This window comes from Neofelis nebulosa, chromosome 12 (assembly GCF_028018385.1).
Source record: "Neofelis nebulosa isolate mNeoNeb1 chromosome 12, mNeoNeb1.pri, whole genome shotgun sequence".
Classification (NCBI taxonomy): domain Eukaryota; kingdom Metazoa; phylum Chordata; class Mammalia; order Carnivora; family Felidae; genus Neofelis; species Neofelis nebulosa.
The window spans coordinates 82,191,023-82,217,465 of NC_080793.1; the positions used below are offsets into that span (position 1 = coordinate 82,191,023).

At 39.8% G+C, this 26,443-nt stretch overlaps 1 protein-coding gene across 12 annotated transcripts in view; it reads left to right on the forward strand.

Moving 5' to 3' along the window:
* Nucleotides 1–26,443, forward strand: part of TRPM3 (transient receptor potential cation channel subfamily M member 3) — a 796,659-nt gene that overhangs the window by 560,353 nt on the left and 209,863 nt on the right. For all 12 annotated transcript variants that reach the window (XM_058695709.1, XM_058695711.1, XM_058695713.1 and 9 more), the window contains exons 5-6: nt 2,791–2,915; nt 17,057–17,228. In XM_058695709.1, coding sequence (XP_058551692.1) covers nt 2,791–2,915; nt 17,057–17,228 — 297 coding nt within the window. The remainder of the gene's footprint in view (nt 1–2,790; nt 2,916–17,056; nt 17,229–26,443) is intronic.

Sequence of the window (26,443 nt, forward strand, 5' to 3'; positions counted from 1 at the left end):
CTCTCTCTCTCTCTGCCCCTCCCTCACTCACACTCTGTCTCTCAAAAATAAATAAACATTAAACAAAATTTTTTAAATAGTTTATTAAATCAACTCCAATAGAAGACACATCACACTCTGAATTCCAAGCAATTTTTTCTACCTGCCAAATGAGTTTCTCTGTATTGTGATACAGGTAGGCTGTCAAATCAATTCTCCCAAACCTTTAAGCGCTTACATGCAGCACATTATTAGTGTGGAGCCGATCATGGAATGGATGCCTGTAAATTGCTCAGACATATTTCCCCAGCCTGACACACTTCCCCAGAAGTGCCCATTGGAAGTACACAAGTTATAGTGTAGCATGTTCACTCAGACTTGTTTCCAGGCTCCGTGCAGTGTGGAGTTGTGGAACAGTCTGAACATAACCCTGGACCAACAAATTCATCTCAATATTATTTACTCATTTGTTCGCAGCTTGGGTGATATGTGACCAAGACCTGCACTCAGAATTCTCCTCAATACCTAGAACTTGTGAAGGCTCAGCCTACAACCCTGTAGGCACATTTCAGCAGTGAACTCTGCACATGGCCCCGCTCCTCATTGTTACGTGAAATCCTGACTCAGTCTGTAAACTGACATGATCTTAGAATGCTCTGTGTCAGCTCTTTGCTGTTTGTTTTGTAGTAATCAAGTATCTACAAAGCAATTAGCTTTTGGTGGCTGTTCAGGCCTTAGGCTCCTGCTTTCATTCAGCTTAGCTGGCATCGTTCACTTGTAATTATTCAGTGTTTTGCTTTCCTGGCATAATCTGCACCTCATATACACACCCACTCAAAGGTTTCTAAAGGTCCCAAAGAAACTCTTTAACAATCTTCTGTTTCTGGGAACTCAGAGCACTGTTTATTACTTTTCTTCCTTTATGAAATGTACCCCGTATCAAAAGAAGTTACAGCATGAATTCTGTAATAAACCAAAGAATTCATCTCTGCCTCACTCCAGGCTAGTGTTCAATCCAATACCCAAAGTGAAGTTCTAATGATGGCATCTCAGATTACCTAAACGGCAATAGAATTGTGGCTGATGGAGGGCATAGGAAGTTAAACTTCTTGTCCAGGATGGGCCCTGAAAGGAGTTTTGCATGTAAATAGGGAGACACAATGAATACTGATATTCACAGCTTGACTCTTACATTTGTTTTTCTTCACCGGTACTCTATTTTAGAAGATCCCTAGATAAGCTATGAAGTGAAATTGTATTCTTATCAACACGCCAGCATATCCCAACATGGATTAGTGTTATTTACACGGTTTTAGTTGATTTTTTTTTTAAAGGAGGGTATTTCTGTTTGATCTTCTGAATATTTCAGAATGGAGTGATTCACATAAATGTGTCCTCTCTCATGATTAAATTTCCTGGTGCATTTTGACAGTTTCATGCAGTATTAGAACACTTACTCTGTGCTAGCACGTGAGGCATACAAAGATGAAGTAAGACACTGACCGCCCGCCCCCCCCCCCAACCTTCCCTGCAAGGAGTTTTGCCCTTAGAGGAGACAGCCTCATGTGGGATTGTGAATCTCGGAAGAATATGTTAGGTAACATACAGCACTGTTTGAGATATGCAAACTGCAATCCTGTTCAAAGGGAGGAAAAAATCAAATCCAATTGAACTTTCACATAGGAGATGGCACTAGGTGTGGATTTTTCCTTGAGGAATAGGTGGAATTTTGATAAGTGGAAATAACTTTTCTTAGAAAAGATATTTTATATCGTCTATAAAAAATGATTATTTGAGAGGGAGGTTAACAGATTAGAAGTTGCATCTTTTTTAAATGCAATTTATCTTTATTAACAGATAAGAGAGAGGTTCTGTACCGTCTTGTAAACTGATTTTTTTCAGTTTAACTACAGTGAGGAAGGCCACAGTGATGTGGAAGGTCATTTATGACAGGAGAGGAAAACACTTTCATTGATGAAGCTAAAAAGCTGTATTTATATATTTTCAACATAAATTTTCCACGTAATATGCCAAGGTTTTCTTTGTAAGTAGGGTCTCCACCTTATATGTCGATAAATAGGAAGATGAAATAAAGGTTAACAAAATCTGAGCTAAGTAACTACTCTATTTGAATGACCCTAACTCATACACAAACTCTGGTATAGAGTTAATATAATATTAAGCATGGTGCTTTTTTATAGGATGTACTCATGGCACTGGTTCTTAGTCATACTAACATCATTATGCTTATAGAACAAGAAAAAGATTCCCTAAGTTTAAAGAACTGTATTCAATTTTTTCTTTCTTTCTTTCTTTTTCTTTTATTTTTTTAATGTTTGTTTATTTTTGAGTGAGAGACAGAGTGCAAGCAGGGGAGGGGCAGAGAGAGACAGAGACACAGAATCCCAAGGAGGCTCCAGGCTCTGAGCTGTCAGCACAGAGCCCAATGCAGGGCTCGAACCCACGAGCCATGACATCGTGAGCCTAAGTCAGATGCTTAACCAACTGAGCCACCCAGGGACCCCTCTTTTTTTTTTGACATTGGATGCTTTCTAATTTTTTCTTAGGAAAAAAAGAATTTAAAGGAGAATAAGAAATGCATTGCTAGAGTTCATATACAAGTCCTGCAAATGTATCTGACATTAAAGCCATAAATTTATGTTCTCTTCTGAACACATGTAGAAATGTGTCAAAACTTTATATTCATTGTGTATAACCTTGTGAACCACCCTTATCACAGTTTCCTTTAGAACAATAGTGAGTAATTGCTTAAAAAAAAAAAAAGAGTAATACTTCTCTTTTTCCTCTTAGGTGTTATTCGCCATGTTGGGGATGCCCTGAAGGACCATGCATCTAAGTCTCGAGGGAAGATATGTACCATAGGCATCGCCCCCTGGGGAATAGTGGAAAACCAAGAGGACCTCATTGGAAGAGATGTAAGTCCTAGAAACTGCCCCTGTCTGTGACTTTTCTTAAAGGCGATATCAAAAGAGCAAAATAAAATGAGAATTCAAAATATGCATATTACAGTATTCTCTTAGCCCACACCTCCCACAATGAAATTCATGTTAGGAGTAGTTTACTACAAGACCATGTATTTTCCAAAATCTGTCTTTGTAAACTCCAATGTCAATTCTTATGATCAAAACAGGTCTGAAGTAAGATTTACTAACTATCCTCTTGGTTTGAATCAAGCAGTGGTCTTTCCTCACCCATCAAACCTTGCTAGTTCTTCTTGACACAGTCCAGTTAAGATGAATTAACACCAGGTAACATAGAGCAGCATGAGTTCATTGACTACAGTATTAAATGGGGACCCTCTCGCCCCAAGTCTCCAGCTTCTTTATTATTTGAGTGCCCTTCCACTAGCTCAGGAAAGCCACAGAGGTAGATGCTTTCCATTCAAGCTGTGGCTTCCCTGCTTGTGCAGGGAGTGTGCACAGCGTCATTCTAGATCTTCCTTTTGGAAACTACTCATAAACCCTTGACCATACTCTGCAAGGTGCCAACCTCTCTTTCCTTTTCTCAGGTCCAGAGCCACACATTGACTGATCAGTCAAAGGGTTTTGCCAGAGAGAATTTATCTTACTTTTTCTGAGTCATCATCTTACTTCCATTTCTTCTAGGGTCTTGTTTTTGTTTTGTTTACCACAAACAGATTATCCACAAACTCTCTGCGAGGGTTTTCTCTCCTACTAACCACCAGACTTTCTCTTATATAACTCTTCTCAAAATTCCACTGATAGGAATTGTGCTTAAACTCTAATTGCCATACTTTATTCACTGCTTTTTCCACTGATAATTTTTACAATAAACTATTGGTCATTGCACCTCTACATCAGATCAATATAGTCTTCCCTTCCTAATGAAGGCCTGCCATGAAGTGTAACACATGTGCTAAGTAGTTTTTTTCCAAGTATCTGAGACAAAAAAAATCAAAGAGGTTGAGAATTGATGGGTCTTAAATTGCTTCTTCTATTGTGCACTGAAACCATCTTATTTATCATTTTTTTTAACATTTTAATTTATTTTTGAGAGATAGAGACAGAACATGATCGGGGGAGGGGCAGAGAGAGAGGGAGACACAGAATCTGAAGCAGGCTCCAGGCTCTGAGCTGTCAGCACAGAACCCGATGCAGGGGTTGAACCCACAAACCATGAGATCATGACCTGAGCTGAAGTCAGACGCTTAACTAACTGAGCCACTCAGGCACTCCTGAAAGTATCTTATTTAATGTAACACAACATGTGTAATTTTTTTCTTCCAAATTTTTATTTAAATTCAAGTTAGTTAACATAGTGTAATATTGGTGTCAGGAGTAGAATTTAGTTATTCATCACTTACATGTAACACCCAGTGCTCATCACAACAAGTGCCTTTCTTAATGCCCATCTGCCATTTAGCCCATCGCCCCACCCACCTCCCCTCCAGCAACCCTCAGTTTGTTCTCTATAGTTAAGAGTCTCTTAAGGTTTGCTTCCCTCTCTGTTTTTTTCTTATTTAATTTTTCCTTCCCTTCCTCTATTTTTATCTGTTTTGTTTCTTAAATTCCACATAAGAGTGAAATCAAACATACACAATTTTTAATGCAATGCAAAATACTTTGAATAAAAAAAATCAAACGTCATGAAATACAGTAGACAAACACTCTTTACATCCTTCAGAACCTTTACGTGATAAGAGGTGTCCATATCGATGCTACCAAATTACATGTAGAAACACTAATTTACTAAAAACAGAGGGTAAGAAATGAGGTCCTAGTTTTATCAGTGTATTATCCTCTTAACTAAAACTTACTGGCTGTTTTACAACACACATGCCTTGAGTATCTCAAGCAGCAATTTCCAAAGTGATATGTAGGCAGAACTGACCAGAAAAACAAGCATTAGTAATTTTTTTCAGAATATCTGCCACTAGTCTTTGATGAAATATACTTGAGTTAATCCTTGCCTCAGATTCCAAGCTGGCTTTGAAGTTGCTTATGAACTAGAGCAAATATATTTCTTAGAGAATCCGAATACGCTGAAGCACCCCTGGTACAAAAGTACTTAATAGTGCATTTTGTTAACAAATGAATTAATTATTTAAAATGTGATGATTCAGAAGTCATTTTTAAATGTCCATTGCTTCAGGACGTCTTAGTGTAAACCTGAGTTACTATTATTCAATTTTTGAGGAGGGGGGGAACCATTTTGGAACTTTCTTACTCAGATGAACTATGAATAAACAGCTGCTTATTTCTTTATTCAAGATAGAGTAACCAAATAATTACCTCAGTTGCCTAAACATTTGCCCACTGCCTTTTTGTGTCATTTTGTGTGTCTTGTAAATTCTATATGAGTGCAGAAAGATGGTACTTGCTTTGCATTTACTTGCCTTGCATGGTTGGAGAAATGACCCCTGATTCATCTTCTTCCAATTCGCGTTCTTTTCCTCTGATTTCACCTCTTCTTGTGCTCCTCCTTTTAACTTACTTTCTTTCTCCCCATATTTCTTCCCAGTGTTACGCCAATAGGAACTTACACATGCCTAAGCCAGTGAGGCTGAGTTGCACTGTCTGACTTCCCAGTGAAAAAATAGCCTTGACCCCAGAGGACAGTAGGAGTCACTCATGTTCAGTAAAATGTGCACATTCATTCTCCCTGCTCACAGGGGCCTGACAGAGGCACACCGTGGCTCACACAGATCCAGGTGAACCCTGCAGAGACCATCAAGAAAAGGATTGACATTGACAGATCATAAAGAACACAGGAAAAACAGTGAATTTTAGTTTCTTACTATCTTTGACCAAAGTCTATTGAATTTCAATCATTCTGTATATTCCCACCCTCCCCCTCAAAATTGGGGAGTTGGAATATGCATAGGCTTTCTCAGGGTCTTGAACAGTAATCGAATTTGTTTTTCACATTATAAATTACTCGGATCATAAATGCTGCTCTTGGTGTACCTGATTTATGACACAGTTTGAGGGAAATTTGTATATGTGTTTACTCTTCTAATGTTATGATTAAAAAGGAATATGGTGCCAGGTTGTCCTAAAAAGAAGTATTTGAATAAAGTATTAGTTAGTGGTCACTTGTGAAATGTCCCCCCAAAATCATTGAAGTAGAAGTCTTGTCCGATAAGCTTCTTAAGTAGTTATAAGAATTTCCATAGCTTAGCTTAATTTACTGCCTTCTGTCCTTTTCCTTTCATCATATATAGCAAAAACTACATATAATAAACATCAAGAAAATAAACCTTTTAGCATCAGACACCAGGTATCAGAGGGAAAAATACTAACACATTATTAAAAATCTTTACCACTTCAGAATTCTATCAAAATGCATTCATTTAAAAAAAATGATTTGTATTTTTGGCTTAGTCTGTGTGTAGGTTTCAGAATAAGGTTGAGGTGGCACAAAATAATTTTCAAGGGAAATCTAGGAAACTTATATGAAATAAAAATAGGATAAAAGAAAGGCTCTACTTCATATGCCGAATATTTTATTACAGTAGGTTTATTTCCAGACAGAGAGAAAATATAGATCTTTTTATTTCTGTGGGGCTGGCCCTCAGATGAGCACTTTGAGAAGCTGAACACTCAAGTAGTTCTATGGATATTCTAGTGATCCAAGTTGTAGACAAGGCACTTACTATTCATCTTAGCATTGATTACCCCTTTGGAATGGCACTATAAAGGCAAAGACTAGCCCTTAACATAAAGAAGAAAGATTAACTTGCCCTTGGGTCTGCTTCCAGATATTCTTAAGCATCTACCTCGCTTCACGTCTGATCTCTTGGCTAGATTTTGGGTTAGACTTTGAAGATACAGGGCATTAGCTTCGGATTCTCACAGCTCAACTTAGAGCCTCACATGTAGGAGGTGCTCAGACCATGAAGATGGATTGGGCATGATGAAATTCAGGCTACAAGGAAAATTGACATTACAGAAAAAAAAAATATAATGATAAATCTTACCTAGTTCACAGCTTTACCACAGTTTCATCTCCATTCAGGCCCCCAAGCTTGATTATACTTTAGTAACTATAATGAGGGCATTTTTTTAACCAAGCATCTAAATATAAAACTATTTTCTTATGTAGCAACTTAAGGTGGGAGGTGAATGGTAAAGCTTCTATGTATTGGATATGGGAGCAAAGAAGAATGGAATGAGAACAAGTCTTTCTGTAACCCTTTTGAGAGGTGCATGGTCCACCCAACTGAGGAATGAACCACCCTTGATTCTTCAAGTTTAAATATCTTCTATTTAACCAAACCTCCAATTAATAGATCAAAACAACAGAATTTGATGAGCAATAAGGCTACAAATATTGTAGACAGTAATAATTTTTTACCCTGCCTTTAAATGTGAAAGTGAATATTGTTCAGCTATTAAGTTTCACTACTCTGTCATTTCTCCATATGATTCCTACTGCCCCATTCTTTTATTACAACCCATAATCTACTCTTGAGTCAAACTAAGCTCAAGGCTCACCTCCACCAAGATGTCTTCCATGACTGACTTCATCCATAATGTCATATCCATGATTATAATTCTCCTACAGACCTCCTCTTCCCCAATTTTGGTAAAAGTTCCTCAAAATTAGAGATTGAATTTTTGTTTCTTTGTTTCTTATCGACCACTAATATGATATTTGATGTGAAGGTGAGGCATTGACATGTGACTTAAACTCTGTAAGAGTTGATTTCATCATCTTAAGGTGGACTCCAAAAATACTTGCTCTATATTTATACAATCTGTATGAGCATAATCATAATAGTAGTACTTAGAACTTATTGAGCTCCTGTTTGAACTCTCTGTGATTGCATAGCTTAGGCTTATGAGGTATGTATCATTATGTAAGAAAACTAAGTAAGAGTTACTGTCTCCAAAGCCCATACTCTTTTTTTTTAATACATATTCATTTATTTTTTAGAGAGCATAAGCAGGGGAGGGGCAGAGAGAAGGGTACAGACGATCTGGGGTAGGCTCTGTGCTGACAACAGCAATGCCCAATGTGGGGCTCGAACTCACGAACTGTGAGATCATGACCTGAGCTGAAGTTGGATGCTCAACCGACTGAGCCACCCAGGTGCATTAACTAATAGTATGCCAAGTGATCTATAAGAAAATATTTAATGATGTTTTTATTATTAGTTGAGATACTGGCAACTATCTTATGCCTGTAAATTGGACTCAAAAATAAACTACAAGAATGACCAGAACTATTTTCTTTGTCCCTAGAGAATTTCTATCTGAACAGATAATGAAAATATCCCCAGTATAAAGTTAGGAAAGAATTTCCATTGAATTATGATTTTTCCATGACTCATTTTAGCCTTATATTTCCTTACTTTAGAAAACAGTCTGACCAGAATTGTTTCAGGTAATTGAACAGTTTGTGAATCATCTGTAATTTGTCTTTTCTCAAATCTAGATTAACAAAATACATGCCAAATTAAAAATCTAGCCATGATTGTAAGAAAAAGCACTTTTCATTTTAACTTGCGGATAAAATTGTATTTGGGAAGATTTCCAACACATCATCTTATGTGGTTATTAGATTATCATGACTTTCAATGATATCTTCTATTTCCCCCTGAAGTATATATTTATCCTCAGGATTTTATAACCTTTAACAGTTCTTATATTTAATTGGAAAGTGTTGTTTTGATGCCATCTCTATATTTCAGGCCCCCAAAACTGAGGTTTAATAGTGCATTTGTCACCTATTTCTCAGGGAAACCAAACAGGATTTCAAATTGTGAGCTAGGAAAACCTTCCAGTAGTGGTTCTCACATGGAATTTATTGGACTTCTAGGACTAGGTTATATAAGATGTATCCAGAGGATTCGAGAAGAGAAGTTCAGAGACAAGGAGACTCACCCAAGTGTGTTGCAGTTATACAGGAGCTAACGCTAGCTAATCATGGACCATGTTCAGATTCTAGGCTACATTCACTGACATAGGAACTGCTGTTTCAGTGATGACAATGTTGAGCTTGGATTTGGATGTGCTGATTTCAAAGTTGCTTTGAGATATCTGTGTGAAAATGTCCAGCAGGACAGTAACCTCCAGTATGAGGTGGAGTCGCAGAAGCAAGATCTGGCTATACCCTCAAGACTCAAGTGGCACCTGCATATAGATGAAAATTAAAGCCATTGTGGTGAATGGGATCACCAAGGGAGTGTATGTAGAGTAAAGGAAAGGAGGGCCTACACCTGGATCCTGGTGGTGTCCAATATTTAATGGTTAGGCAGAGGGAAACCAAAAGAAGAGCTGAGAGGTAGAAGCAAAACCAGAGGCTGTTATGAAAGCCAAGGGAAAAGTGTGCTCCAGGAGGATAGAGTGAAGGGCAATGCCAGGTACAGTTGAGAGGCTGAGGAGGATGAGGACTTGGAAATGTTCATACAGTTCATCAAAACAGATGTCACTGGCATCACCAGTCAAAACTGTTTCCGAAGAACGATGAAGGGGCTGGTCTCAAGTCACTGGGTCGAAGAGGGAGAAGGGGAAGAAGTAGAGACAGCCAATGGAAACTAACCTTCTCAAAGTTTAGCTCTGATGAGAAGTGATATGAGTAGCTGAAGGGAGCCATTATTTGTGAGATTTTTTTCTTCAAGAAGGGAGAGACTTGAGTCTGTTTATGTGTTGATGGTAGGGGAGAAAATAAAGGTAGTGGGAATATAATTGAGGAAATATGTCCTCGATCAGCCCCAAGATGATGGGGTCCAGAGCTAAAGGGAAGAGGAGCCATCTGAATCCTTGTAACTGAAGAAGAAGGAAAAGAGTATGTAAGCAAAGGGTTGGTGGCAGGATATTAAAGTGTCAGCCTGGACGTTTAGCATTTATCCATGAAATAATAATAATAATAATAATAATAATAATAATAACAATTGTCATAAAAGCACCACTTTTGTTGATCTTAAAAATGTCAGCACCCATCACAGATGACCACTTAATTCTTATAATGGCATTCAGAAGTTGTTGCTTTCAGCATCACTCTCATCCTTCCGTATCACTGATGATAAAACTAAACACAAAACGATTAAGTAACTTGCCCAATCTTGCATGACTAATAAGTCACATAGCTGGTATTTCAGCCTTGGCCATCCAGCTCCCAAGACCACATCCTTTCCTACGATGCAGTCTGACTTCTCCATGATCATAGCAATCATTTATTTGAATGCATATATGTGTTTTAGATCTCATTTAATCTTTACAGTACCCCCGCTGAGGTGGTTATATTCATCATTAATCTCCATTTCCATATGGAGACTCAGAGATGCAGAGGGTAACAATCTGTGTAGGGTCACCCAACTAGCTGTTGTGTAGGTGAGGGAGTCAGACCATCTTCCCAGTGAGAAAAGATGGTGTGAGGAGTCAGACAGGTACACTGAGACAGTGGAGGATGGCAGCCCCTCCACAGCCCCAAAGCTGACTGGAGCCCTGGAAAGATGCAGGGGGGCTCTAGAGGTCATGAAATTATGATGCACCAGTGATTCCAGAATAGAGAGGAGAGAATACGTTTTGAAGTCTCAACATAACATTAATATGCTATTGTGTTGTCTACTGCTGTGTAACAAATTACCCCAAAACTGAATAGCTTAAAACAACATTTCTTGTCTCATGGTTTCTGTGGGTCAGGAATGTATCAACAGCTTATCTGTGTGGTTCTGGTGTGGGCCTCCCTTAAGGTCACAGTCAAGATATCAGTTGGGGCTGCATCATGTAAAGGATCAAATGGGAATATGGTACCTTCTTCCAAGATGATTCACTCACATGGCTGTTGGTAGGAGTTTCCCACCATGTGGAGCTCTCTAGAAAGCAGCTTTATTATGGCAGCTGGCTTCCCCCAGAGTAAATGATCCAGGAGAGCTGAAAGGAACCCTTTTATGACCTAGTTTCACAAGTCATACACCATCACTTCTGTTTTATTCTATTTCTTAGAAATGAGTCACTGAATCCACCACAGACCAAAAGGGAAGATTTTCAGAGAATTTTTTAACATATATTAAAATCATCCCACTGACACGTGACTTCTCAAGCAAGTAACCCCTTTTAGAACTCAAGGTCATTTTCCCACTGCTAGTAGGCTCTTCATGTGGATCATCCATGGCTCCCCTCAGGACAGGGCAAAGGGAAGTGAGCCCATTAGAACAGAAAGCCTGTAATGAGGACACTGTAACCCTCTGCAAGCCCATGAGTTGAGGGACATGTTTGCAAAATGCTGTGGAACGATGTAATTGCTCATCCCGTGGATTTTGGTAGGAAATATGCAGATGAGGTATCTGGGCCCTCTTCGGGATAGATCTCTGGGTTTGATGGTTTCTTGTTTGGATTGCTGGGCTGGAGGCAGCATCTGGGTTTCATATGACCCTGCTTTATCCCTAGACTTACCGCCGGGCTGGCTGAATAGGAAATAATAAGCCCAGTGTCCCTGTGAGTGCAGACCTCGCTATGATTTGAGGACATACAGTGCCTTCCTTTATTTGTTTTTCATCTCATCCTCCCAGCCCCCCTGTTCCTTTATCTCCGACACAGAGGCTGCTGCCCATGTCTCAACAGTATCCCCTCATCCCTCCCAGAGACTCAGGCCTGATCCTAAGAGAACCTTGCCCCACCCCTTTGTTTCCTTTCTCCAAAGCACAGACCCCATCTCGCTGCCTGCTAGTGCTTCTCCTGACCCCTACATGCTATGCAGTTCTAGGTGACCCATCTGGAAATCATCTCATCAGCTGTCAGAAGGATTTTAGTGCTCAGCTGAGCCACTGGCAGAAATGTCCAGCAGCAAAACCAATCAGAATATCCTTTATGAACTTAAAATCAGGCTGGGCCTTCCATCTTCCCTCTAAATGCCTCCTGGCCTGCACAGGAGCATAAGTTCTACATGCTGCATAGAGTCAGAGGAAGGGTGTTAGTGGGGCACATTTGGGCCAAGAGACTTTACCTCTCTGAACATCTATAGTTTTGCCTATAAAATAAGCATGGAATGGATTAATCTATGAGAAGGTGTCTATCACAGTACCTGACATATAATAAACGGTCAATGAATGCTACTTTTCTTCCTGCCTAATGTGAAATCATAGTGCTGTTAGGAGGGAAAGGCTGATTCAATGTGCCACACGTCCCTTAGCCTGCTACTTGGCATGTTGATACATACCTCACCAGATTGTAAGTTCAGGGATTGCCCAAGGCCTGTGATTGATGACTCAAAAATCCAGTTTAGCTCAAGTCAGTTGTGTTCAGAAAAGGAGCTGCAGATGAGCACCCTGCTCTTGCATTGTGGAAAGGGCCACCAAAGAAAAGAGACCCCAGGACATGAGTGGACCACCTTTGTGTCAGTTTTCTGTACTCACTTGGAAGAAGCAAATGTACTTTTCAACACAGGCTGTCCAGACTCAATCCTACAGGTAGAAAGCCCTCAGAAATTATAGTCAAACCCTCTATTTTATGACAAACTACCAACCAAAAAGTTTCTTTCAATATGTATAATTTGAACACTTAGTGAGAGACATTACCTAGATGCAGGATTATATGTTTCCTCAAGCCAGCCCAATAGTCATCACATACATTTCCTCAAGACATTCTTAATGAGTGAATAAACAAAGGAATGAATGAGTTGAAAGACTTGTTGCCCAAGGTCACACATTAGTAACTGGAAGGAACTAGAACCTCCATCTCCTAACTTCCCACTGAGTACTCCTGAGTGAGACCAGAACACATGTGAAAATAGCTAGGAAAACTCAAGCAGGTATCTTAGATCAGCTCCAAAATGATCTACTTAAGCCCATCCAGGGATAAGAAATGCAGCACGCTGACACCCACCCATAAAGAATGTTCAGATTTTTCATGTCGCCTCTGGAGCGTTCCTCTCCTGGCATTGATAATGACAAGCGCATGACATAAAGGGCCTTCACCTTCCTTAACTTCTTACACACCTTCCACTTCATGGCTTCTCTTTCAGAGTCAAGGTACACAGAGGCCTTGGAACCAGAATTTTACCAATCAGCCAATACACAGTGGTATACAATGTATTAAAGAGTGAAGAATTCTCTCATTTACCCTTGGGGGACAAGAAAGAGGGGCAAAATGTTATCACTTAGAGGTATCCTGGCCCATGATACCCAAAGAGTGCAAAGTATCTAAAATACATTTCTAAGCAAATTTCCCTTCTGTGTATACATAGTCCTGTATTTACCAATCATGCAAGACCCCTTTATATGTAGGCCTTTGTGATGTCATTCAGCCTTTCTCCTCCCAGGTTCCTCACCTGAAATATAAACACAGAAAATTGTTTGATTGACTCTTTTCTTAATTCTCTCAAAGATGGTACATAACCTGGACCATCCTATATTCTTAGGAGAGGTGGTCCATTATGTATAGGCATTAGGGCTTGATTCTCTGAGAAAACACTGGCTGAAAAATAAGCTAGAGCCTACAAGTCTGTCTACAAGTCCTGAACATGTCACATTTGTTCTTGTTATGCACTCTCATGCACGCACACGCACACACACACACACACACACACGCACGCACACACACACACACTTTCCAAAAAAATCCTTTTCTATGAGCCTTTAACAATAAAAATGGATGTGTTACCTCCAAAATGTTGTCAGAGGGAAGAATTCATCTGTGGCACAAAGACGTTATTATTTTCCTATTTGAGAAACATAACAGGAAGATCAGCAAATCTTTTGTAGATTTGCAAATTGTAACTCAAATAAGAATAGACTGCTGGTATGTTTGTTATGAAGAATATTAAGTGGATTTTGTAGGCAAGTTAGGCCAAGACACATTCCTCTTCTGAAGTATTTGGGAAGTCGTTTCCACCTTTGCAGTTAACCCACAAACAATTCCAGAGCATCACCCTCTGAAGTGGCCTGAGAGGAGGTGACAAAGTAGAAAACACTTTGTGTGTTTTGCCAACTGACTGCTAATTTTTTCCTTTACTTCTATTGATTGATTTAAATCCCTTGCGTAAAACAAGAGACGGTGTGATTTGTCTGTCATTTTGTTCGCTAGTATAGTTGGTAAAATAAAGCCAAGCTTGAGAAAGAATTCACATTTATATATTGCCTGCCAGGAACCAGGCAAGGTGCCAGGTACTTTGCACCTCAAATCTCATCTAACCCCCATGAGGTAAGTGGTTTTTATCATTTCCCTTTTACAGATTAAAAATGTGTGCCTCAGATTCACACAGCCACTTGGCAGAATGAAGGGGACTCAAACGGATTTCCATGGCTCATATGTTCTGAGTTTTCCAGGGTTTAGCAGATCTTCCTCCAGTGATGACAGGAAAATAAATTAGGGCATTTAGTTATTTTTCAGATGTATATCCCCTGTTAAACAGCAGACAAAATCTCTACCGATATATGTGCACCTCTAACTTACCTTCATACAAGATCAAATGAAATGGAGAGGAGTTAGACAAAGAAGTTAAAATTGATGAGTGATGCTGGAAATTTGACCCTCTAGCCATGACTGATTCAAATGGACAGTATTCCCAAAGAGCTGGTACACCATGTTTCACCAGGAAAGAAGGTCAAAACTCAGAAGACTGAAGCATCACTGTCCTTAGAATCCTGTAGTGAAGGAAACATACATACAGAGTATAGTTAGATGATTTATTGGTGTTCTCTTCTCAGTTTGTGGTTATGTCACTTGACCCAGAATTATTTTCACTACTTTATTCATTCGAAAATTTGATGTTCACTGATGGTCCTTAATTAGTTCCCAGGAATTAGAAAATGTATTCTCATGTCTCACCTAGAACAAGTGTCTGGAATTCACTCTCATGCATAGTTTAACCTCTAGAAAATCCGCTGTCTCCTGCCTCTCAAGGAAATTCTTTGGGTCTTCCTCCTTCTTGGCATGGTGCCTTGGAGACCTGCTGTTGGAAAAGAGAGAACAATAACTACAGCATTTTCTTTTGTCCAAAGGTTCAATGCAGAGGCACTTTAAGAATAGGAGAAAGTCCGTCTGCTAAGCCTCTTTCAACAAAGCATTAATATTTATTAACTTGAACTCTGCTGTAGAATGAATGTTTTATGATCACAAATGAGTAACAACAAAATGGGAATTTCAACCACAAGCAACCCACTCTTCCAGTGATGAAGAACTCAGGATGGAGTTAGCACACCACTCTCTCTGTATTTTGGGGACTTTCATTCGCTCATGTAGACAAAGGAGTAATTGAATGCTGTTCGGTTACAGGAAAAAAAAAGTCCCATCCATTACTGGAAACAATAATCAAAAAGTTATGAGTTTCCTTTATCATTAAGAGTCAACTAAAATGAAGCTATGAATTTATGTTATATTAATGCTACATTAACAAATAAGACATATATATGTCTTATATAAAAGGAACGAAGGATATTTCAAAAGCTTAAAATTACACATTTTAAATTTAGATTAGATCAATTCCCAAACAATTCAGAAAACAGGGTTCTTTCTTTTTTCTAATTTTGAACAAAAGCATGCCTGTCTCAAGTTTTCCTGTTCATTCATTCACTATTTATTGAGTAGATTCTGTTTGCCAGGCACATAGAAATGGATTTTGAAATCAGCATCAAGATCTAAAAAATGACTTTTATGAGATCTTTACTATTAAAGACTGTCCTTGCTAAATCACTTTGTAATTTCTTTAACAAACTACTCAATCTTACTACAGCTTTTCATGGTGAGTTATTACATACTAAACATTAACAAGAGCATCTCAACTCCGTAATTAACGTACACAGTGCACAAAGGCAGGAAATAAAAACCCTGTAGCATTTATCTCTATTCTGTCAATTCTGATAATTTAGTACAGGGATAACTATACTGGGTCTGTGCAATAGTGTGCTCTTCCAATGTTCCATTTTATAGTCTTGAACGAAGTCTCTACGTAAATATTTTAGGAGATTTCCAAAACATCATCTTGTCTCCATTGTGTCTAAGCAATGGGGGGAAGGGGAGTACACATAGTAAGCATAGATTTTGGAATCAGACCTGGGTGTAAATTCTGGGTTTGTGTGTAATACACTCTTGAAGAACCTATTTTACCTCCATTGCTGTTTCTCCGTCTACAAGTTCAGCAGAACAGCGTCATGCAGTATTGTTGCAAGGAATATAGATGATGTACGTAAAGCAATGAGATCTGGCAACTAAAACTCACGATAGGTTTTGCTCTTCTTTTTATATCAAAAATATGAAAGACCACCCTAAGAATGACTGTTTTAGGTAATATAATTCACCACAAAATTAAAATAATGCAACCACAAAAAAAGACAGAGATGAACACTTTGATGCATATCCATTTCATGAGACAGGTATTTGATAGTCAACGTTTCCACTTAGATAAGGTGTCTAATAAGAACAGTGTTGATTTTTGACTGAACAGACCTTCAGATTACTGAATGGGCTTGACAGAAAGAGAACCCAGCCCCGCCTCCCATACTCCAGAACCATGATTGCTCTGCTGTGCCGATTAAGAGTATGGACATCATGTGGGGCCCCTGGATGGCTCAGTTGGTTAAGTGTCCAACTCCTGATTTGGGCTCAGGTCATGATCTCATGATTTGTGAGTTCAAGTCCCGAGTCAGGCTCTGTGCTGATAACACAGAGCCTGCTAGGGATTCTCTCTCTTCCTCTCTCTCTCTCTGTCCCTTCCCTTCTCACTCTCTTCCTCTCTCTCTCTCTCCCAAAATAAAAAAAAATAAACATTAAAAAAAATATGGGCATTGTGTAAAAGAGAAAGAAAAAACCAAAATTACTAAATGTTAAAATTATTTGTGGTTCATCAGCAGACAAAAGATCGACGTCAACATGAAACCATCATTCACATGGCAGTTTTTGAGCCCAACGAGAGCACAAACTCTGCTTTCTGTATAAATTCAGCATATAAATACATACATTATTCTTTATAATCTTGCTTGGACTGGGGAACACTGACTGTAACACTTGCTTCTACTCACCGTGCTAATATTTTCACCGTACCAAAGAATTGATTTTTCCTTCTCTCTCTGTCTCCTCTCTGTCTGGTTCTCCATTTCATATTTTGCCCTTTTGTTCTCTGACTTCCGCCTCTTCTTTTTGAAACCCTGCAGGTTGTGCGGCCATATCAGACCATGTCCAACCCCATGAGCAAGCTCACTGTGCTCAACAGCATGCATTCTCACTTCATTCTGGCCGACAATGGCACCACTGGCAAATACGGAGCCGAGGTGAAGCTAAGGAGACAACTGGAAAAGCATATTTCTCTCCAGAAGATAAACACAAGTAAGTAGGCTACCCTTCCCACTGTTGCGCCTCCTACAAAGCATGCTGAAAGTGAGCAACTCAAAGTACACCTTGTGGCAATGTTATAAAAACTTGAGCAAGTTTCAAATGCAGATCATTATGTGTCTGCTGGGCCAGTGGTTAGAACCCGAGGAAGTCGTCTGGAGGAGAGGACTAGATGCATAAGACGTGTGGTCACAGGATGAGTGGACGTTTGTCAGGCGTGAACAACTCAACCCACTCTGGGGTGTATGCATGCTGATACACTTCCCTTTCCAGACTTGTCCTACATCCTTTACACTGTACTTTAAGGAGAAAAGGCACCCTAGAGAAGTTGTTTCTATTTATTAAGCTATTTTTGGTGGCTAAAGTATTTTATATACACACACACACCACACACACAGGTTTTGATCTCCACTATACCTGTAGAAAGGCATTTCAAGGCAACTGATGTTCTGTAAACAAAAGTATCTTGTGTAACCATCTTCATGAACTTTCATTTGGTATCTTAATTTGATGTATGCATTTATTCATCTTTAAAAGTATATGTAGTTATATATATGTGCATACGTATGTGCACCACATAATACATATCTGGTGGTTGCACTAAAATTACCTCTTAAGTATTCACATGTTATTGTGCCCACAGTTAGCTATGGAAAGGTACCATCGTGGAGACAGTAGTGCTCCCCAAGTTGTGAAGCGGCTTCCATTTAAAAGTAACAGAGGGTACCATCCCTCCTCACAAAATAAAGTTCAGTTTGTTTCCACAAAGTAACGCTTGAGGAGGATTCCGGGCAGGCTCAAGCTTCAGGGTAATCGTAGGTCCCACGAGGGAGACTTGGATCTAATCGCTTCAACTTTCAAAGCCTGCAGTTCCAAATAGCAAAAGATTCTCTTTGGCTGGATAAGTTTCCAAAAGCTCAGTGTGAAGTGTTTCAGCTTGTCCAAACGGCTGTTCTCCTCTCCGTTCTTTGCTCTGCATCTGTCCAGGATGGCTTTTCTTCGCCAGACCCACCTTCCTCCCAGAACTGGGATGTTCACCCTCTCTCTTTCTCATACTTCTCTTTTCTGGTTCCACCTTTTAGGTGTTACTCCTGTTGAAGCAGCCAGGTTTCACACTTTGATCTTTTTCACAGAGGAGTCTGGAATCGTACATTTTGGGGTAGGCCTGAAGTCCACACTGTATTAGGAAACTGTCTTCTATCTAAGAATCCCCAACTGTCTTTGGAAAGAGGAAGCAGCATTATCCCAAGATCAACATCTTTTGGAAAAAGAAAAGGATAGAAAAGACTTGAATCAATTCAGAAATCCATGGAGACCAAATGTAATAAAGCACTATAACCAGTGGGTAGTAGGTTTTGTGATACTAAAACTGGATTGTATTAGGATAGTTGATAGGAAGGGCAAATGTTGTCTTATCAATGGTATCTGTTTAGATGTTGATAGGCTAAAGCATTAGTTTTTATACACCATCAGGTTAAGAATGAGCCCCTAGATGGGAGTGGCCTGAAAGATGCCGAATGGGAACATGACAGACAAAGAGCAAATTCAGAGTCAGGTTCAGTGCTCAGCAATGAGGCAAAATCTGTTCAGACAGACAAAGCACGTCATTGTGCCAGGACCTGGTGGCAGCCAGGTGGCTGTCAGTAGTTAGGAGGAGAGCTAGGTATGTGGCTATATAAAGTACATACTCAACTAAGGGGATGCCAGGGGAAGTTAAAACCCAGCTAAGGCTCTGTTTGCCAAGCTCTGCACCTTACACGCTGCCCAAGGAAAGGAGACCTTTTTTTCTAATTAGTAATCCTAGAGGGAACACCTTTTTGTAATTTATGTGCCTAGAAGGGCACCTTTCTCAAAAGCTCACAGAGGTGCTGTATGTGTGGATGACCCTGCCAGGGAGGCCCAGAGGGGCTCCTGCACCGTGACCTGGCCTCAATGAGGAGCAGAGCCCAGCAGCATGGAGTCAAAGAGCAGGCCAAGGCTGGTCATGATGTTAGGGATGCTGGAGGAGTCAGGACCCTCTGCATGTGCCTCGTGCCATTTATAGGGAGCGTGGACCCTTGGTGGATTACCAACGCAGGAAGCAGCACACAGAAACATTGACAAGTAGGGGCCCATTCAAAGGAGGGGAGAAGCATGTACCCAGGTACCAAGCTCAGGACAAGGTCAGAGAAGCAGGCTAGAGACTCCTGAACGGCTTCAAGTCCAAGCACAGGATTACGTCTTCAGTAGGGGATGACCCCAAAGTGGGTTAAGTGACAGTAAACTGGAACAAGGTGGGGAGGCAGGGGGAGCCAGATGGTTATTGGAATTATCATAATTTATAAACAGAATTTCCCTCCCTTCTTTGGGAACTGTATTTGAGGATTTGTAGAAACCCACAGGCTTTCATTCAGTGAAAATAATCAAATGGGAAGAGGAAGTTAAAGACACCCAGGGGAGATCTCTGAGGTCACAGGAAATAAAAAGGCTCTGGGTCAACAATTTGCCCATGAGCTGTAGTGAAAGGTACCACGAGTTAGCTTTACAGCAGCTCTGTCCCTAAACTTCGTTGTGAGAGTGATCAGCTTATCTCAGCTGCCTGAGACTGTCTTAGATTTACCATTGAAAGTCCCATGTCCCTGGGTCCCCCAAGTGCCAGGCAAACCATGATTGCAGGTCGCCCTCCAAGTGAGCAACTCATGAATCTTTTTCTCTCTTTACTGCATTTACACCACAAAGCACGGAAGGAGCAGAAAAGTGTTTAGAGCTTAAGGAGTGACCCATTGCTCCCTGAAGGAGAGAAGGAGCTTGAGGCCTTGATTCAGTTAGCAGCCAAGTGCCCCCTGAGAACACAGAAGCCTCCAGAACAGGACTAACAAGGGGGAAAGTTGACCAGGTTATAACAGGAAAGAGTGGAAGTAAGAATACAAAGCTTTATTGCAGTCCATGCCTGGTCAACACTTGAGAACAGCAACTCGACTTTCTAATGTGAACACTGTTTTTTTTTTCTTTATATACTAATTAGCAGTAACGTAGTTCTTCCTATTAAAAATAAAACTTTGTGGCGCCTGGATGGCTCAGTCGGTTAAGCATCCGACTTCAGCTCAGGTTATGATCTCACAGTTCATAGGTTCAAGCCCCGCATAGAGCTCTGGTGGTAGCCTGGAGCCTACTTCAGATTCTGTCTCACTCTCTCTCTGCCCCACCCCCACTCATGCTCTGTCTCTGTCTCTCTCTCAGAAATAAAATAAACATTAAAAACATATTTTTAAATAAAACTTTGTAAGCTCATTTTAAAAACCTCATTTACTTTTTTATTTTCTTATTCAAAAGTTAAAGAAATCTAAAACACCATTTTGGGCCCCAGCTTGGTCTCATGAAAATTAGACCCCAGACCACAATAATACGGCTTGTCACCCATTATACCTCGGATGACACCAGGGATGTCTGAACGCACTCAGAGTTTTTCTTATCAAAATGCCATTCTTCCTCATCACTTAGGACTGACTGCAAACCACAACAGCCTTTCAGCAAGTCTGTTTCTTACTTAAAATGACATCATCTTCTGAAGGTATTTTTCTTAAATATTAAGTGAATCCTGCTCAGGAAACCTTTAAACCCTTTCTCAGCAAAATGCCAATTATTAATGATAGTGCATTACAAGCACCAGCATCTTAGATTTTTCTAAGCACTCTGGCACCTGTTACCTTGTCTCTCCCCTGCCCTCCCCTGCTGTGAGCTGTCCTTTCTGAAGTACTATTGCTCGTTACTGAAGGACTTTGTTTTTAGAAGAGAATCCTTTTGGACCTGAGCGGTTACCTGCTTCGGAACACTCTTCCATCTGCAATTTCCTAAACTTCACATTTACCATGCAAAGCCTCCAAGCCTAACAAGCCTGACAATCCCAAGCCTGCCTTTTAGGATACAGGTATTTCTTGGACCCCTGTTATACACCAGTCCCGGCTAAGGTCGAGGAAAGCAGCTGTTGACAGTTCACTGAGCTTAAGTCAAGAGGGCAAACAGAGTAATAAGTGAATGAGTAAACAAATAAATATATGATGTCTGGTAGTAAAAAGAACAATTAAAGAGAGAGCAGAGGAAGGTATAGGACTGTGGACCTTTAAGCACGTGTTTGCACACATGCACACGTACGCATTGGGAGGATGATGGAGATTAGGTGGTCAGGAGGGGCCTCTATGAGGAGGTGACTTATAAGCAGAGACCTGAATGAAGTCAGGGTGCCCACTGTGGGGAGAACATTCTGGGGAGAGCTAAAGTAGGACAAATGCCCAGTGGTTTGAATGTGGTTTGAAATAGAATGGCAGCGACAGAAGTGGTACAAAGTGGTTGGATTCAAATATATGCATACATATTTTCTCAACTGATCTTTTTTTTAATGTGAAATATACATAATGTAAAACTTACCGTTTGGACCACTTTTAAGCATACAGTTCAATGGCATTAAGTGCATATACATTGGTGTGTAACCATCACCACTATCCATCCCCAGAACATTTTCATCCTTGCAAACTGAAATTCTATACCCATCAAACACTAACTCCCCTTTACCCACTCCCTCCAGCTCCTAGTCACTACTCTTCACTTTATATCTTTATGAATTTACCTGTTTTAGGTGCCTCATATAAAGCCTACAATATTAGTCCTAAGACATACTGTGAAGGCAGAATTCAAGAGGACTTGCTAATGAAATGAGCATTCAGGGCAAGGACTAGACACATCAAGGAAACTGCATGGCCCTTCTTAGCAACTCTGGTGTATTCTTAAGGCAACTAGTAAGAGCCCCAAAGGAGTAAGCTTTTGCAGAAAAACAAGAGAGTTAAGGACCCATCTCTAGGGAATTAAGACAGAGTCTCTATGAGAGAAGGAGGCGATGAGATTCAATGCACAAATAAAGAGCTCGGCCTTAGGACAAGGACAGTTTCATCCATCCCTTCCAAGCAGGAGGGAAGGCAAAGTATTATGGACTCAGAGGTGGGTGGGACAGAACATTCTCTGCTGGGATGATCAGGTACTTTCTCTGCAGATAGTTGCTTTATAAAGAAAAGCATAGAGGAGATGATCAGCAAGAGTGTGGAAGGGGAGGAGATGGAGGAGATTAAGGAGAGGAAAGAACTGTGTTAATGTAGAGACAGGGAGAGTGACTGGACCAGGGAAATGTGGCTTTACCCCACAGTACCATGGTCCCAGTCAGCATTTGTGGTGGTGAATTTCAAGACGCATGAATCACCAGGGCTGTGTGTTTTCTTTGCAGCCATGTTCAGCTCAAGTAGTGGAACAGACATAAAATTGGGTTAGGCACCTGTTGGGATTTTGCCTGGCAAATAAGAGGAAGAGAGAGAGCAAGGGAGTGAGGCCATCTGTACTCTGTAATCCTGTATACCTGTATCCCAGAAGTGTTATCAGTGTCTGTGGATGAAAGCCACGCTGTGGCTGAGATCCACAAGAACATAAAATCATTCATCTAAAAGATTAGACTGAGGTTCAGGGAAGTGACTAAGAGAATTATCAAAGGTGACCCACCCCTTTGGTTAACATTTCCAAATACATATACTAAGTTTGAACTATTTAAATAAACAAAGGTACATAATCAACACGTACTCATATTTATTTTATTGCTGTCCACATAGTCACGTACATGGAGGCAACTTGGCACATTGCTGGGAACATAGTAGCTGTGCAGGAAATATGTATTAGCTAAAAGACAACCAAGGGCCTGCTCCAGAAAGTAGCATATAAGCAGCCTAATGGGACTTTACAGTCCTGAGCATATTTTTTGCACACATTTTTATTGTTACAAATATTCACATACAAAAAAAATGGAGAATATTATGATAACCCCCGTAACTATCACCTAGCCTCTACATTTATCAACCCTGGCCAATCTTAGAATCTCTCTCTATATACCCGCCTACATCCTTCTCTGGATAACTTTGGAGGAAGTCCAGACAGCATATCATGTCACCCATAAATGTTCAATATGAAAGCACTTCTCTTAGGCTTTGTTTCTCTATCTGTGAACGAGTTAACATAGGAATCAACATATGAAAGGATTTGGGCATGTGGCAGTTCAGAAACACTGTTCCATTTTTACCTTGCTGGTGGTACAGCGATCCCACAGAGGGAAACCATGTCCCATGCTTAGAGAGCCTGGCTGTGATGGATTCCAACCTGAGACTAGATGCTCTCATTTGAAGCCTGTCAGAGTCAAGGGTATTGTTGATCACAATATTTTTACCACACATCAAACCTGACTCTGCTTGTTAAGAAGAAGCCATTGTATCTCTGTAGTTGCTGAAAAGATCCAGAAAGAAAATGAGGTTCCAGATTATGTTCTGGAATATATCATCAAGTCTGTATTCAACATTATTTGTTAAAGAGTAATTGATTTTAAAATCTTGACCATTGCAGCAATAACCAGAAAAATTTTTTTCTATATTGTTGAGAATATATTCTACACCCTACTTGTTCCTCCTGCCTGAATAAACAGAGCAGGATGGAGAAAATGTAATCTTTCTTTAGACATCGAGCTATTCCAGTGTCTTGGAACAATCATGGTGAATGTCAGTTAGGATTGTTGAATACTGTATTTGGTGGAGGTGTTAGAACTTGCGCTAAATGTGAATTGGCCCAGAATATATCTTACACTTTAAATTTTCTTCTTGTAAGTTACCATTTTATTCAAAAAGGGGATTGAAAGAAGAGGACAGAAATCTAGTTATCTTTGGGCTCTATTTGATGAAAATGCTATTCTTTTGCTGTTTGAATTTTATTTTAAGTTTGCCTAAATGCAAAGTTTTGTTCAGACTGCATATCTACTTACGTTGTGAACATCAATTTAGGTTGTAGGAAATTTCATTATGAGGCTAGAAATTTCTGCCTTTGTCATCTCCATACTCTAAAGTGAAATCTATGTCAGACTAAATCCAGCCTAAGGGATTATGTCCCCATGGGAGTCATTATAGACACATTTATTTTTTGCGATACTAATTAATGGGAGTGTCTGGGTTGGTTTAGATTTCCATAACCAGTACTTTTGCTACTGTCAGGGTTTGCTTGAAAGAGAATTTGATTCTCCACATTTTCTTTGCCCCAGAGTAATGACTGACATTTGAGTGTAGCCTCATCTGATGAAGATACCAAGAGTACTTCCTCTAAAGCAGCAGATTAAATTGGGCTTGGTATTTCTAAGTACACAAGTAGCAGAAATGATGGCAGAATTCATAAAGCATAATCACATTTGGTATTTGAGGATATTGCTGTTTAGAATTCTCTAAGAAAGATGTATGTTTTATTATGCAGTCCCTAAGCCAACACACCTATCTATATACGATTGGAGGCTTACTCACCCAAACTAACAAAAACAATAATAATAGTGTCTCCCAATGGTACAAGGATGTCACCCCTAATAAATTATGCTTTATTGTGAAAGCAAATATATCCCCTTTCCACTGAGTTATACGATACATGAGCCACATAAACATACTAATGCACAGATTGAGTCAATACTGGTGAAGTCCGATTGGTTCCAAGAGATTTTATTTTAAATAGCTCATCTCCATGACATGACACACACTAATTTAAAGCATTTTGTTTCTGTGAAATTTCCATAATCAGAAAAAAGTACTCATGACTGCATCGTTTATAGCCTACTTCCTTTACCACCATTTTTGGTGATAATTCTTAGACATGACTATAGCGGTTGGCTACTAGGGTGACACTGGTCCCCTAGGAGTCATTTAAAAATATCAGGGGACTTTGGGGTTAGCAAAATTTCTGGCCCTCCTGAATGGCATGAGAAAGGAGGCAGGAATGTTCATATTCTACCTTGTACAGAGTAGTTTCACATGAAGACCTGCCTGGCAGGTCTTCAATCACTTGACTTATGAAATGTCAATTTCATAATTGTCAATCACTTGACTTATGAAACACTAACCCAAATGTGTTTCCTCGAGTTTTCTTTTTTTTAATTTTTTCCAATCTTTCCAATAGCCTACACCTGATTTGTCAAGGCCCCACCCTGCCCAGATACTCTGTTCTAGTCTAACGACTAGAGAAGAAGCCGCAATAGTGAGACAGCAGTGAGATTTAAAATCTTGACAACCTGCGAAGACTTTGGTTTCCCAAAGCAACAGAATAGGCTGAATGTCAGCCCTAGCACACGCTTCACATCCTAACATCATGTGCCATTGGGAAGTTCTTCCTTATATCTGACTTCATTTGCTCTGAATTTGTTCTCTCCTGGGTGAGGACCAAACTCATTATCTAAGTTTGAGCTCTCGGCATATTTGAAAATGGACTTGAGTTGACCTTTCTGCCACACTGGTTACAAGGAAGCTGTTTTTCATTTGAAGAGACATACCGACTTAACAGGCAGAACTGACTCATGAAGTAAATTGGATCAGTATTTTTAATTCAGCAGCACCTGCTCTGAGCACCACCGCTTTATATGTTTCAGGCATGGTGACTCCAGAAACTTGCTTAATGCTGGGAGCTCTCCTGTCAGGGTCCCTGATACTCAGAGAAACCCTACAATCCACAGTTATTAGCTGATGTGGGGACAGAGGCAGAAATGTTGATTTATCCATAGGCCCCTGGAGAGCCTCCTCACCAGATGCATTACCCAGGGAATATTTTAATAAACCAAGGTGCTAGGAGAATAGAGTTTGAAATTGAATAAAAAGAGAAATCTCATTTTTAATTTATAAATTACTGAGAATCTGGGGGGAAGCAAGGGAGCGGGGCAGTAATATAAATCTTGAGTGAATGAATAGATTGGTCATATAGAATCCCATGAAGCAGAGCTTTTAAACAATTCGCCTTCCATTTCTAGTATTTATTTCCCATTCCCTGGACTGTAGTAGACCCCTTATATGTATTATTTTTCTATGTTAAATTATGAAGCCATCTTACCCTGGAAATTTAACATAGATTATCTAAAGAGTACCTTTGACATCCCTAAAATTGATTACCAGCCTCTCTGACACTCAAACTAACAATGTTATGCATAGTAAGTGCTCAGTGAAGACTTGCTGGTTTCACATGACAGATGTTTAAGTGATTTGATCCCATCCTATTATTATAAGAAATGTGTGAATTTACAGCTTCAAAAAAAAAAATCCAAAAATATTTTAGCAATGGCAATATGACTGAAATAAGCACATAGTATTTCAGGGGGTTGTATTAAAGGATTGAGGTCATTTATATATAAA